We start from the raw sequence: 16,194 nt of genomic DNA on the forward strand, positions 1-16,194 counted from the left end.
TTTACCAAGTTGCCCTTCGGATTCCACATGCTCCCTGCAATGTTCCAGCACTTAATGGGCCATCTGCTGTAACCCCCCAGTGAGTATGACGCAGCTTACCTGGACGACATGGTCATATACAGTCGCCACTGGGAGGACCATCTGAATCCAGTGGTGGCTGTCTTGAGGAGCCTCTGAGGGGCAGGTCTCACTGTGAACCCCAAGAAATGCCAGATTAGGTGGTAGGAAACAACTTACCTAGGATACACCTTGGGGTGAGGCAAGCTGCGCCCCCTACTCAGAAAAATCCAGATGATCCAGGATCACTCGGCCTCAACCACTACTAAACAGGTCTGGCAATTCCTGGGACTAGTGGGGTACTATCGGTGCTTCGTCCCAGACTTTGCAACCATTGCCGCTCCCTTGACTAGGCTGCTTACCAAAGACCATGGAGGGGATGGTATGATGGGATAGCCTAATTTTGGCAATTAATTGATCTTTGATTATTAGCAGGTAAATATGCCCAATGGTCTGTGATAGGATGTTAGATGGGGTGGGATCTGAGTTGCTACAGAGAATTCTTTCCTGGGTGCTGGCTGGTGAGTCTTGCCCACATGCTCCGGGTTTAACTGATCGCCATATTTGGGGTTGGGAAGGAATTTTCCTCCAGGGCAGATTGGCAGAGGCCCTGGAGGTTTTTCGCCTTTCTCTGCAGCGTGGGGCACGGGTCACTTGCTGGAGGATTCTTTGCACCTTGAGGTCTTTAAACCATGATTTGAGGACTTCAGTAACTCAGACATAGGTTAGGGGTTTGCTACAGGAGTGGGTGGGTGAGATTCTGTGGCCTGCGTTGTGCAGGAGGTCAGACTAAATGATCATAATGGTCCCTTCTGCCCTTAAAGTCTGAGTCTATGACCAGCCACTTGGGTGCAGTGGAACCCAGACTGCAAGGTAGCCTGTCAGGCTCTGAAAGACCATATATTCCGAGAACCCATACTATATAGCCCTGATTTTACATGCTGGTTCATTGTTCAAACTGACGCTTCAGCGGTGGAAGTAAGGGCTGTCCTCTTGCAGGACACTGACAGTGAAAAGCACCTGGTAGTATACATCACCTGTAAGCTGTTCCTGCGGGAATGAAACTATTCAGCAATTGAGAAAGAGGCTCAACTTGTCTGGGCCATAGAAGCGCTTCACTACTATCTCCTCGGGAGCCCCTTCATGGTAGTGACAGACCATGTGCCACTGAAATGGCTCCAACGGATGAGACATATCAACACCTGGTTGATGCGCTGGTACCTGACTCTATATCCATTTGCCTTTACCATTCAACATTGAGACAGTAAGGAGCACACCAATGCAGACACGTTGTCACGACTGGAGGAAGGGAGACTTGGAGCTGGGCTGACCAGACTGGGAGCTGGGCTTGAGGGGTGTGTGTGTGTGTGTGTGTCTAGCAAAGAGACATGGCCACCCTTGGAGATTGACAGTGAGGTACAGCCAGATGCCCCTGGTGGGCGGAACCGGGAAGGTCATGCTCACCACACCGGAAGTAGAGGGGACAGGAACAGAAAGTATAAAAGGCGGGCCCTGTAGCTCAGTTGAGCAGCATCTGTCAAAGGAGATGGATGTGTTCTCCCCACTGTTGATGCAAGAGCCCACAGAAGACTTCAGTTACCCTGAGGACTCGCCCGAGCTGCCAGACCCAACCAATGCTGAGGAGCTGTTGGGGTTGCCACTGGCGGTGTATCCCGAAGAGAGACCAGACTCTCACTGCATCGAGGTACCAAAGCTAGAGAGAGTAGGAAGTAGCCCAGGGAAACTAGACAGCAGTCTGGTTAAGTGCTGGCCTGTTGTGGGTGGATCCCTGCTGACCCGTGGCGGACCACTCCGCCACTGTTAAGATCCTGGGCTGGGACGCAGTGGAGTTGAGTGGGCCTGTGCTGGGCCCGCTGGGGTGGCAGCCTCCCTAGAAGGCCTGTGAGAGTCTACGGTCCACTGAGCTAGGATGCTGGACTGTGTGGGGTGCTCACCCCTTGCCGGAGCCCCCTAGACTGTGTGGGGGGCTCACGCCTCCCTGAAGGCTGGGCTCCTAGACTCTTACCCTGCCTGAGGGTTGGCGCTCTAGACTGCTTGGTGCCCTGTCCTGCCTAAGGGCCTGGGCCCCTGAACTGTTCACTGCTCTACCGTGCCTGAGGGTTTGAGCCCTAGAGACAGCTAATTTCCCCCTTGTACAGATTGCCATTCTAGGTGCGTGACCGCAAAGAAGATTCCCTTTAGAGATTCACGGTGAGGGACCACCACTCAGACCTACATGTGTTCACCAAATAAGGACACTCTATGAGAGAAGTAGATTGCATTATTTATATATGAAAATATACCTATCTCATAGAACTGGAAGGGACCCTGAAAGGTCATCGAGTCCAGCCCCCTGCCTTCACTAGCAGGACCAAGTACTGATTTTTGCCCCAGGTCCCTATGTGGCCCCCTCAAGGATTGAACTCTCAACCCTGGGTTTAGTAGGCCAGTGCTCAAACCACTGAGCTATGCCTCCCTCCCACCCCATTATGGAATGAGCTACCCAAATACCCTGGGAAACTGCTTCAATACAGGGAAAAAAATACTGATTGCATACAACTAGTTGTCATCTGCAACCCCACACTGAAACCCATACATGGTATCACCAAGCAATTAAAACCCATACTCGATGGGAATCACATCCTAAAAGAAATCTTTCCTGAACACTCTCTTTTATTCTTCAAACAACCCCACAACCTTGCCAACCTCATCAGAAGCAAGGTACCCACAGACCAGGGCCTATCAACTCAAAGTGCCACCAGCTCCTGCCATAACAACAGATGCAAAACCTGTATATGTATCTCCACTGATATGATGATCAATACTCCCCATGCCACCTGTTTCAAGATCCATCAGTCCTACACATGGCTATCACAACATGTGGTGTACCTCATCCGGTGAACTAAATGCCCCAATAGCAACTAGGTGGATGAAACCAGGCAATCACTATGCTTTCAAATGAACTCACACAGAAAAATGATGAAAGACAAAAACCCTATAAACACTTTTCACAAAATGATCACTCCATATCTGATCTCTCAGTCCTTGCCCTCAAAGGAAACCTGCACAACACCTTCAGAAGCCTGGGAGCTTACATTCATAACTTTGCTAGACACTAAGAGTCATGGTATTAATAAAGACACTTTTATAATAAACCATGAATCCGATCTGTAACCCACTAAGCACCCTTTTTTGTCCTATGACAGCAGAGGTGTTAACAGGCTACTTCACCTTCAATGGTCTCTTACAATATGTGTTAACAGCTTATGCTAAACAATTGGTTCCACCTTGTATTTAGCTGTGATACTCAGAGTACCTTTCCCAGCCCTGAAGAGGAGCCCTGTGGAGCTTGAAAGCTTGACTTTTTCATCCACAGAAGCTGGCCAAGTAAAAGATATTACCTCACCAACCTTGTCTCTCTAATTTTAATTAAGAATTTTATTTTCAAATCGATTGTATAACTCACTGATGTTGAGATGCAAAGTTTAAGGATGTTCAATGGAAAGTGGATGCAGCATTCTTTTAAACTGGTTTAACCAAATGTAATTTTTTAAGTACAAATGTCTGTTTTTGTTAGAATATGTAAGTGAGAAGGCAGCACACTGAAAAGATACCTTTTGATTTTTGCTTATGAAGGGCTGGGTGCAATTTCTATCAAAGGTTAAACAAATGTTAACATCTACTGGACAGTATTTTATTAAGCCAAAACTTGCTGCCATTTGATGGAAGACAGATTTTGTTTAAGGGTATGACACATAAACAACCATGTATGTTCTGAAGAAGTGTGTAGTTGTCATGATAATTGAGAGGAGTGCATAATACATTGCTGCTGTATCCATTCCCTCCATTCAACACATGAGGCATATGCCGTGCAACTCGCAGTCATATTAAAGTGGAATTGTTTGGCTGAAGGTCTGTACAAACTTATAATATTCTTTAGTGCTATATAATCACTATGAATACAGATTTACAGCTTTAATAGATTTGGTTAATATTTTCATGGAGTCTGAAACCAAAACATTCAGTTTTAATTTGTCATTAAAAGAGTGTTTTTCATTGTTAGTTGAAAATTAACCTTAATCCAAAAGTTTGCATGGCTTGACCATTTTGTTTTAATGACTTCCTGAGCTACACTAAAAATGTATATAGCTTTTTTATAAACAATGTCATGAAATGTCTTGCCCTCAGAATACAGATATTGTCACTGTTACTGCAAACTATCTGTCCTGTCATTTCAGGAATACCAAGAGTTGCTCAGTGTAAATTTAGACTACCCTTGCGATTAATCTGCTTTCCAGCTCAACCTTCAAAAACAGCAAACCACAAACTAACTATTGATACCAATAAACCTCCTGTCAGTCTTGTGAACCTTTTCCCAGGTAGGACTTTTGATGGTGATGTGTCTGTAACATAAGAAATGTTCGGAATTCAGATTGGAATCTTTCATCATGAAGTAATGATAGGGTAATTATAAGATATTTGCCAAATGATAAATACATAGCTGAATATTTTTGGTTGGCTTTAGTGTACGAAGGTATGATGTGTATTATCAGGATAAATCAATGTAGGTCTTTAAATTTTGTTAAAATATTATCATAATTATTATGGTTTACTGCATGGAAACCAACGTATCAAAATGCTTCATTTGTGACTCTGATGTTGCATTACTTCAAGTGTGACTATTTTTCCTTTAATGTATGTATTGATTTTCAAATGTATTTAAGCTTCAGGTAAGTAATCCTATAAAGACTTGCCTTTCTGGGTTTTTGTGTCTTCTGCATTTAGGTTTCAGTATAGGTTCCAGTGTTATCTGAAAGCTTTGAAAATTTTTCCCTGTTATGAGTTTCTGTTTTATAGATTTTTTTTTAAAATAGTGCTTTTTATTTTATAATTTTGTGTTTCACATCAATATTATTTTATTGATCAAATTGAAAAATGTAATAAGACAGTTTTCAAAAAGGGAAACCTACGTAGAGCAAAATTTACAATTTGTCCAACCGCCCCAAAACAGTTTGTACTGGTCCAGAACAACACATATATTTACAGTATTTAATTAAAACATATGTTGCAGACTTGTAGCCAAAGGTGTGCATCAAATTGTGTAGCTTTAAATTCATCTTTTTTTTACAGTGGCTGAATAAGGAGCTAAATAGATCCTCTTTTGATCTATGAGGAAACTGTGGGTTTGTGTGGGTCCATTAATGCATATTGGCTATTCTCTCCCCTCCTCCTTCTGATTTTTTTGCGATGATGGTGGAGTTATGTACATACCCTTGGTCCAGCCCTTTTAAAACCAGGTGTGCTTTACAGTGCACTACATACAGTAGTAAAATTGCATAGTAGCTAATTTAACAAGGTAGATGGTGAAGAATGACTATGTACTGAAAGATGAGACTGAACTCTGAAAATCTAAAGGTCTTTTTCCAATAGGTTATAGAGTTGTGGGGTTCATCTGTGAAATTTCCACAGAACTTTGAGTAGAGGGCAGTGTGGAATTGCATCTCCTCAGGGGGAGCATTCTGGAGGTACAGTCTCTTCTGGGGCTGCACAGGATTCACCCTGTACTATCTTAGGGGACGTTGCAGATTGAAACCCACAGTGCCCTGGTCATATTCTGTTAGGGGGACAAAACAAAGTGTGAAAAATCTGGACGGGGGTAAGGGGTAATAGGAGCCTATATAAGAAAAGACCCCAAAATCGGGACTTCCCTATAAAATTGGGACATCTGGTCACCCTATGTTCTGTGGGCTGGTGCATTGAGTGGGAGAAGGGGCCCTGGCCATGCTTTATCTCTGCCTCTTTCTGGATTACTTACTTCCTGAAGGCAGCATGGACTAAGCAATCTCCACTCACAGGGATGGCTGTTGTTCTCTGCCTTGCATGACTCTTGTATTACCTGTGCAAAGACAGTCTACCCTTTAATGTGGATCAGAAGTTTGCTGCAATCTTTTACTGAATTATAACAAGATACTTATGTAGTTTATTTTGAATTTTCTCTTGTAGACTTTGCTGATCAGTCTGATGAAGATCAGGTAAATGTTCTGGGATTCCAGTTCTTAACTGGCTCTAGAATCACTCTTCTTGCTTCAAAAACCTCACGTGAGTAATATTGGAAATAATTTAATTATGGATTAAGATAAGATTATGGGCCAGATCATAAACAGGTGTGTGTATGCTGATTTCAACCAGCTGAGTGTCTGTCCACATGTAGTACATTAGTTGCTGCATGGAGAATTTTACACAGAAGTTCTGTTAATGTGAATAGGCAGTCCCTGAACAAATTCCCTGAACCTTCCAATAATATTTTAGCGAAGCAAGGAAATGCTGAAACTAAACAAAATCCTACTTAGTTATCGAATAGTAGTTTTCTGAAAATCACTAAAAGGGCGCCAGATAATTTGTGTTTTTTTAAGTTAATGCATATACATTTTATAATGTCATAGGTCTTTATTCAAGACTGAAAAATCTTTTTTTTAGCTTTTAGCTAGGTATTTAGGTGCTTCAAGATGCAGATAGGCATCTGGTGGGATTTACAAAACACACAAGCAGGTTAGGTGTCTAATTCCACTTAACTTTCCATGCCCCTTGACTTTCAGTGGGAGTTAGAGAAACACCTAACAGATTAAGCACCTGTCTACATTTTTACATGCCTAAATGCCAAATTTAAAAACTAAAATACTTGTTGCCCACTACTGAGTTCAAACTGGAGGACATAGAATGGATGATATATGAACACTATCTTGATTAAGTGACAGACAGTAAAGCTAGTTTGTTGATCTGCAGTATTTTTATCCAAATAAAATTACAATTATAAAAATTGGAGTTACGGACACCTCAGGAATGGAGATTGTCTGTAACTCTGAAATGTTCATAACTCTAAACAAAATCCAGCTTCAGCTCCAGCTGGTCAAACTCTGGGCCAGGTTCCAGAGGCAGCTAGGCAGCTTCCTTTTTGACAGCTTCTTTCCCTGGCCCCGACAAACAGGTATCCCCCTCCTTGCCAGGGTGGAGAGGTGAAAATAGTGTGTTTCCCTCCTGGCGGAGTGTGGGGGAGGAGGGTGAAAACAGCACCCTGGCCTACAGGAAAGCAGCGCAGACACCAGTGCTGCTCCTGGTCCGGCTGCCTTGGACTGGCAGCGGGAGCTCACAGCTTTGCCTGTGAATCACAGCATCTTCACTTCCTAGCTGTAAGTGGGTGCCCCGTGTGTGGAGGTGGCGATAAGGGTGTGGAAAGGCACCTTTCAGATGCAATACAGGCACAGTACAGTATTTGGTTGGGTTTTTTTGGTCTGTGGTGCTGCCTGATTGGTTACTTCCAGTTTAACATGGTCCAGTTGACCAGTCAGTTCGTAACTCTGGTGTTCGTATCCTTGAGGTTCTACTGTAATCCAAATCACTAAGAAATATGTGTTTTTAAAATAATTTATTCAAGATGGCTTTTATAAATATCAGTGGCATCAAGGTAAAGCATTCTAAACTGTGAGAAAATACTTAATACTTCTTTAACACCATCAAAGCCATTAAAGACTGGAAACATCTGGACAGTGGTTATTAAAGACCTTTCACAGTATCAGTCATTTTACATTTATAGTATTCATATTTGTTTGAATTAGGTTGTGTGCACTATTTGTGTGCTGTGTTTTATTGTTTGTTGACTTTTAATATTTGTTTAAGTTGACAGTAGAATTTAAACAGTTTGAAATAACTGGAACGTTGAGTAATAGTTTCTAGGAACCAAAGAATGTAAAGGATATATAAATAGAGTTTTACTTATAAACTGAAGTTAAAATCAGTTACTTAGATTCCTATTTTATGGAATTGTTGTATTAAACATTTCACATGTATGAAATAGATCCATGTTGACTTACATGAGTTGATGATCTGACTGGCTAGACTGAATGTATTTTAACGTTTAATGAGGACATGCTTTTCAATCCTTCCATTCTAACCCCCAGGTTTTTCCTCTCCATTCTGATTTTGTTTATTCACAAGCTAGGAATGATGCTTCCAGTCTTAATATAAACTTTCCCACACTGCCTTATTTGTTTCTTAGACCTGACCTGTAAGGATCACACTACATAGAAGATTTAAAACATTTATTCTTCCCCCTAGTCTAACTAGGCATCATTTTTCTTGTCTTGTCTGGGAAGCCTTTTGAAAACAAATGAGGTGTTTCATGCCGCTTTCCAGGTAGCAACCTATCGTATGGCTAATATCTAATTCACATCGGCAGGGGTAGCTACAAAATACATCAAATCTTTTTTGGTTGTTGTATCTTGGAAAAAAATCTTTAATGTGTATGAAACACTTTGAAAAAATATTATACATAAGGAAAGTCCATGTAGTGGTATTTCATTCTCAGGGCTTCTCTGAGCAAAGGTTATCAATAATACAAATGCATTTAATGCATTATGCTGTTTGGTAGAATTTCATGCTATTAAAATGAGTTGTGTTTGAATGGCTAAGTTGTGTGTGTCCCGGAGTGCAGACTGAATGTACAAGTATTAGGGACCACTCGTTATCCTGTCACGTAAATCATGTATTAGCTGTGTTTGTATAATAAAATTTTCCTTTTCAGTGAGATCATTTGGAAGTTTTCTTTTTTTAAAAACAAAAAATGTGTAGAGCAAGTGACCTGTACCAGATAAACTGATGGTCCCTGGGAAAATAACAGTGCTTTGAGACTGAAGTCCTTTGCTGATGGAACAAGTACACCATGGACCAGAGGAAGTGCAAACTTCTCCCGTGTTCCACCTCAAATGTGTCTCAATACTGATCTGGAAGGACTTGGTGCAGTGGTGGTGAAAGTCTTTGTACCCATTTAGTTTATAGCTTCTTTGTTAAGGCTGCAAACAAGGATGCCAGTTACTGTGTCTGTTTTTACAATGTATTAGCTAATCCATTTTAACTAAGAATTAAAAAACCCTAATGTAGAAAAAAGCATGTTCATCACATTAGCTAATCAAAATGAATCCTGGGGAGGAAAGCGTTTGTAATCCATTAATCCCCGGAGTCATCTGCTTTCTTATGTCAGAATTTTCTGAAAGAAATGTACTTGTAACTTGCAGTGGAAAAGCTTTTTCTACATTTAAACGTTAAATTGGTTTGACTATTATGAAGGCACTTGGAAAGCAGAAATACAGCTAATTGTTACTGCTTCCATTGAATTTCTATTTTTAGAGCATTGATGTGGTACAATTAAGGTTTCTCAGTTTCTCTTGTTCATATATACTTTTTCCAAATCTAATTAACCTTCTCCTTCAGCCTAATAGCCTACTAAGTCACATACAGTAAATGACTACCTTGCTCCCAAATACAGTTAGATTGTGTTTGTATTGACCAGCAAAAAAAGTATTGAAACTATTTTAGGGAAAACTAGGGGTACGTCTATACCCAGCCGCTAGTTCGGCGGCTGGCAATCAAACTTCTGGGTTCGACTTATCGCGTCTTGTCTGGACGCGATAAGTCGAACCCGGAAGTGCTCGCCGTCGACTGCAGTACTCCAGCTCGGCGAGAGGAGTACCGCGGAGTCGACGGGGGAGCCTGCCTGCCGCGTGTGGACCGAGGTAAGTTCGAACTAAGGTACTTCGAACTTCAGCTACGTTATTCACTTAGCTGAAGTTGCGTACCTTAGTTCGATTTGGGGGTTTAGTGTAGACCAAGCCTAGATGGGGGTGGTACCCCACCCCCACTTTAAACCATTAATGTATTAGTTATATCAATTATAAATGAAGTGGCTGTTGATTTGGTCTGAAACTTTCCAAGCTCATTTCACTAAAAGGAAAGAAAAGGCAAAATCCAATGCTGTATCCACCAGGCCTAGCCATTTCACTGAGAGATTTAAAAAAAATGGAAAGTAGGTTGAATGTTATCTTTAACAGATGGAGTTCTTGTCTTTAATAGACATGTTTTTAAATAAAACTTTGCTTCTTTCCTGTAACTTTGTAAACGGAATTTGTCATTCTCCCTTCAGTGAAATGCATATTCTGGGAGTAATGCCAGTGTTCATGTCAAACAATCTTGGATTACTAATCTTGAGAAAATGTTTAATAAGTATACGAATGTTCTAAAAACTTTTGGTTCATTTGATTTTACTGTGAACTTTGCTAACGAGTAAAAAAAATTGATTAAAAACAATCTCTGTTTTTCTGTATCCAAAACCTCAGTGACCTTTTGCATCACAGCTGCACTTTTGTATTTCTTCTCAGACAGTGTATTGATGGATGAATAATGAAAAGAAATATGGCAGTGTTGTTCAAAAATGTCTCTCTGGATAACCATTATTTAAAAAAAAAATTATTATGGTTTTCAACAGCATTTTCCTTTCTTTACTTTTAGTTAGTGTTGATTTGCTGTACAAGAAACTGGAGAGAGAAGAATTGCATACAAATATGATGTAGAATCAGAAGTGTAGCTTTTTTCTGTCAGTTGTATGATTTACAACTTATTAAAATATTATTTAACTAGATGAATTTGTTGTTAAAGATGACATGGGCTAATGCCAATAACTGGTTTTTGTCTCGGTTTAATATTTTATTCTTACATTAACACCTTTTATCCAGCAGGATCACAGATCACATTACAAATTCTTTCTATACATTGATATAATTCCCCTATTATCTAAATTAACAACATTTCAGGTGGTGTGTGCAGCCATTCTTCATTAGGAAAGCAACACAATGTTTTTTAGGAGTTGAAGTGAAGAATGGTTTTCTGCTTGAAACTGTTGTGGGAATGTTGATGTAATGTAAAATGTAATCAAGATAAAATAGCCATGACCACATTTATTTATTTATTTATTTATTTAAATGAAGGTTGTCAGGACCTTAAATGGGATGGGGCCTGGTTATCACTGGTACCACGACTTTGCTTGTATGATAATGCAGCAGTTTAAGTCGCCAAGAGTGCTCAATTTTAACATTTTACCTGATTTAATCATGATGAGGCTAGAGCCAGTGAATTTTAAATGAGGGATCTTCAGCTGGTAACTTCTCTTCCCCAGTTAGGGAAGTGTGAAACCAGACAGCAAGTGTGAAAAATCAGGACGGAGGTGGGGGGTAGTAGGCACCTATATAAGACAAAGCCCCAAATATCGGGACTGTCCCTATAAAATCGGGACATCTGGTCACCCTATCCCCAGTTGGTTTATCAGAGTACAAATGAGCCAACACTGATCACACTGCAAGTTGTATCCGTTCTCCAGGGTTTTTTCTGGATGAATATTGTAGATGGGTGATGGTGCTCAGAAAGATTTAGTTTTGAAGGGATTATCCTATATTGGTAAAATGTAATTGTATAGTTTTTATAAAGATTGTGCACGAACCCAGAACACTGGATGGGTACATTTTAAAAAATGATATGAATAAATAAATAAGAGAAAGATGCCACCTCTATTAGCACAGTGCTTCCTAATAAAACTGAAGAGATACTTGGGGAAGGACCTGGAAGATATGGCAAGGTTTACACCTGCCCCTCTTATTGAGGGTGCATATCTGTCATTTATTCCTAAAGTTCACATTCTTGGTGCATTATTAAATTTCTAACTGCTGTTGAACAACTGTTTACCAGTAATATCTAGGCAAGTCTCTCTTTAATCTCAGTCTGCCCAGAAGATTTCAACTGTTTCTTACAGATACGGATTTCGATACCATAATCCATGCTTTTCTCAAAATTAATTTACTGCAGTGCATTCTGCTCTGGGATCTATACTTGTTGCCTGATGGTTTCTGGGTAGAATTTAATTTGTTGGTTTTATCTATATCTTTGAACATACAGGTCTGAGAGAGCCACATGTTTGTTTCCCTGATTCTTGATCCATACCATAACTCAGAGCATCCTAAAGGCTACTTAATGTTTCATTAATAGAGGTTCCGTAGGGATTGCTGTGCTGGCCTCTTGTTACTGGAGTGCATTGAGCTTCAGCTCTCATCCTAACCTGACCAGGAAAGCTCACCATCTGGGTGGTGGGAGTGAACAGCATAGAGCTAGTTATATTAGCTTTATACCACTACCCGGGGATTCCCCATACATTAGGGGAATCACTGGCTGCTGCGTTAGGGCAGTTCTTCACCCCCTTTGTGCTCCATGATCTAGCTCAGGGGTCGGCAACCTTTCAGAAGTGGGGTGCCGAGTCTTCATTTATTCACTCTAATTTAAGGTTTCGCGTGCCACTAATACATTTTAACGTTTTTAGAAGGTCTCTTTCTATAAGTCTATAATATATAACTAAACTATTGTTGTACACCTCTACCCTGATATAACGCAACCCGATATGACACAAATTCAGATATAATGCGGTAAAGATCAAAGCAAGTTCGATATAAGGCAGTTCCACATATAACACGGTAAGATTTTTTGGCTCCCGAGGACAACGTTCTATCGGGATAGAGGGGTATGTAAAATAAATAAGGTTTTTAAAATGTTTAAGAAGCTTCATTTAAATTAAAATGCAGAGACCCCCGGACCAGTGGCCAGGACCCGGGCAGTGTGAGTGCCACTGAAAATCAGCTTGCGTGCCACCTTTGGCACACATGCCATAGGTTGCCTACCCCTGATCTAGCCCTTAGTTTACAGTAAATAACATTCAAGCAATAAATACTTTCATACTTTGCTCTTGGTACAACAAAGTCAAGTAGTCTGATATTGCTCTTGTAGAATTAAGACTATAACATGTGACTAAAAAGAAATAGCGTTTAAGTTATGTACTTCTTTTGGCGAAATCATATTTTGGGGACTTAAAGTTCTGCATAAAACAACTGACCTGGTTCAGGTTCTAGAAGCTTGGGAATCTGGCTACAAAATTTGACTATTAAGTGTTGGAAAAACATGGATAAAATTACAAGGATAGGTAACTTAGAACTACCTTAGATAGATGAAATGTCAGAAATACTTAAACAACACTAACAAAAATTGTTTTTTTTAATGAAGCCTTTTTTAAAGATTTTGGAACTATTTCACAACTTGGACTAATTCCTTTGTATAATGACTTATCTACAGAATATGAACTAGTATATATGGCTTCATCTTTCGTTACTCCTTTTTTGTTTCTTTTTTTGTTTTTAAAGAGCGGTATAGAATCCAGAGTGAACAATTAGAAGACCTTTGGCTAATCACAAAAGAGCTCACTTTTCGTCTTGAAGAACATTTCAAGAAAGAAAATAGCAAAGACTTCACATGTACCTTTTCTGGTTCAGTTCCTTTACAAGAATATTTTGAACTAATTGATTGCCATTTTGAGGTATGTCTCACAATATTTAAGCTGTTGATAGATATGTCATTACGTTCTAATATTCAGTTTTGCTCACTATTAGTTGTCCCTAAACCCTACTACAGTATTTCTGCTTTTTTTCCCAAATGTTAACCGGAGCAACCCATTGCTACCTTAATGATGGGCTAGTGCATTAGAGCCTGCAATGCAGCTGTATTGAAGCTTGGCTTGCCTAGTGGTCTGAACTCAGGAATGGGAATCAGGATGTCTTATCTCTGATTTGACTCCCTTTGTGATGTTGGGCAAGTCACTTAACGCCTCAGTTTTCACATCCGGAAGATGGATATTTGTCGTTGCTTACTCTCACAGTTCAGGGCAACTGCACCTGTATTCCCCTTCCAGGGTCCATCAAAGGCACGCACTCTAGGCTCCTGGGTCCTCAGCCATCACCTATCTTCTGTAGAGACTGCATGTGTCTCCCTCCTGACTGGGATTTTGCCAGGCTTCACAGTTCCCTGCCTACACTGTGATATCCTCAGCAAACCAGACTTCCTAGAAGGCTAGTGTCTCCACTCTGCTTTCTCCTTAGAGGTTATGAACAGTGTAATTGCCCACAGTTACAACTTACCACACAGCTCTTTCTAAGCAAGCACATGTATTCTTAAGGTGAAAGCATTACAGACAAAACATATTAAAAACAATAAAAGAACCTACGTGGATGCTAAAAATCTTACCAGAGGTCACCCTAACTCCAAATTGGGCTCTGGTGGGTATCAGTTCTTCAAAATACACAGTGGGGTTTTCCCTGCAGTTACAAGTTCATAACAGTCTCTAATTCAGAACCAGAACAACCATGAATAGTTTGATTTTTCTCTTATAAAGCTTGGGCCTTTCATCTTGGTCTCATGTAGCAGGTGACCCATTCCTCAAGGCATAGCTTCAATAATCAAAGGTGGTGTATTCACCTCACCCTAGACGATGAGTTCTCAAACTGGGGGTTGGGATCCCTCAGGGGGTTGTGAGGTTATTACATGTGGTGGTCGCAAGCTGTCAGCCTCCACTCCAAACCCTGCTTTGCCTCCAGCATTTATAATGGTGTTAAATACATGGGGGGTCACATTCAGAGACTTGCTATGTGAAAGAGGTCACCAGTACAAAAGTTTGAGAACCACTGCCCTAGACATTCCCCAGGAAAACCACTTAACAAATTTTGTTCCCAAAGTCCCTTCTTGTCTGGCACATTGTTCAGTATAGTCCTTTGAACCCACAGGTCTAACATATGTCCCACTTCCCGTCCCCTCTCCCCCCATCCTGCCGGTGAGAAGTTATATGCAATCCCACCCCACAATAATACAAAAACCATTAATTTAATACAGTGGACTCTGAAAAGACAAACTTAATTCAGTGAGTTCTCCCAAGGATATGGCAGGAAATTGCCATATCTGTCACACTTACATCTCAGAGCTATTAAGATTAATTAAATTTTTTATAAAGGTTTTTGAAGATGAAAAGGTCTGTATTAGTGGTAAGCATTTATTTATTATGGAAGTTAATTTCTTAATAGAAAATTATTTAAGTCAGTGATGTTTAAATGTAATAAAGCCTAAAATTCTCTAGTGCTTGAAGTCACATTATTTTAGCCATTACTGTCAAAAATGTAAAGTGTTGTTGAAAATTATTCTAAAAACCATTATTATGTGTTTAATTTCTGGAAGGTGGAGCATGTGTTAGCCTTGAGCAACCCTTGTGATTGGGGAGCATATGGTTTCCCTGGGCAAGTGATACAAGTGGGGATGATACTCTGTGTACTCTCCACATTGTGCATCTGGACAGGAGCTGACCATAATCTGGCTCTAAATTCCTCACTTACTCACTTCATTTTAATGGTGAGACTCGCTCTGGAATTTGTCACTGGTGATGTGCCAACTTACATTTGCTATTTTTAACAATTTAATGCCATGATATTGAAGCCATGAACATTTGTTTTGACTGACTCATTTTGTTAACCATAAAAAGTCCCTTTAGACTGAAAAACATTGACTTCCAGTTACCTCTTTTGTTAAGGCAGCATTACAAAATCATCACACACATTTGTTGGCCTAGGCACAAACCCTGCACAGTTTCCCTCCTGACCATGATGATAAAAAAAATCCCAATATTTTAGCTAGCTTGTGTAAATTAAATAAAAAATAAAATAAACCAAACTAAATGTACTGCTCACCGCCCCAGGTAAGTTAGAATTTGGCAAGCTGCGTGAAAGAGAATAGCTCTTTGAAAACTGTTTCTTTTCAAAGGTAAAATACCACAAGGTTCTCAACCTTTTTCTTTCTGAGGCCCCTCCACCAACATGCTATAAAAAACTCCATGGCCCACCTGCGACACAACAACTAGTTTTCTGCATATAAAAGCCAGGACCAGCGTTAGGGGGTAGCAAGCAGTGCAGTTGCCTGGAGCCTCATGCCACAGAGGCCTCCAGGAAGCTAAGTTGCTCAGGCTTTGATTTCAATCCCAGGTGGAAGGGCTCAGGGCCCCAGACTTCAGCCCGATGCAGTGGGACTTCAGCTTTCTGCCCTGGGCCCCAGCAAGTCTAACACTAGCTCTGCTTGGCAGACCTGCTGAAACCTGCTTGTGACCCCCTTGGGGGCCCCGGACCTCTGGTTGAGAACCACTGAAATATTGTATGTGGGGCAAAGGTGGTGACACATCGACATACGAATTAAAGATAATTTTTAAAAGTTCTGTGGTGCTGTCACATCACTCTGAGACATGGGGCCATCATGGAGAAAGACATAAGTTCCAGTCAGGATACCGTAAAGTTTTGGAAGGATCTGTGTAGGCCTGAGCCTAGCTTCAGAGTCCCCCAGTAGTTTCGCAAAGTGAGTTGCATAAGTGTGCTCCTGCTTCCACCTGATCAATTTTTAGAAAAATGG

At 40.7% G+C, this 16,194-nt stretch overlaps 1 protein-coding gene across 7 annotated transcripts in view; it reads left to right on the forward strand.

Moving 5' to 3' along the window:
* Nucleotides 1-16,194, forward strand: part of BBS9 (Bardet-Biedl syndrome 9) — a 264,350-nt gene that overhangs the window by 148,775 nt on the left and 99,381 nt on the right. For all 7 annotated transcript variants that reach the window (XM_034761160.1, XM_034761159.1, XM_034761161.1 and 4 more), the window contains 3 exons: nt 4,296-4,436; nt 6,061-6,156; nt 13,122-13,294. In XM_034761160.1, the coding sequence (XP_034617051.1) occupies nt 4,296-4,436; nt 6,061-6,156; nt 13,122-13,294 (410 nt within the window). The remainder of the gene's footprint in view (nt 1-4,295; nt 4,437-6,060; nt 6,157-13,121; nt 13,295-16,194) is intronic.

Source organism: Trachemys scripta, chromosome 2, assembly GCF_013100865.1.
Source record: "Trachemys scripta elegans isolate TJP31775 chromosome 2, CAS_Tse_1.0, whole genome shotgun sequence".
NCBI classification, from domain to species: domain Eukaryota; kingdom Metazoa; phylum Chordata; order Testudines; family Emydidae; genus Trachemys; species Trachemys scripta.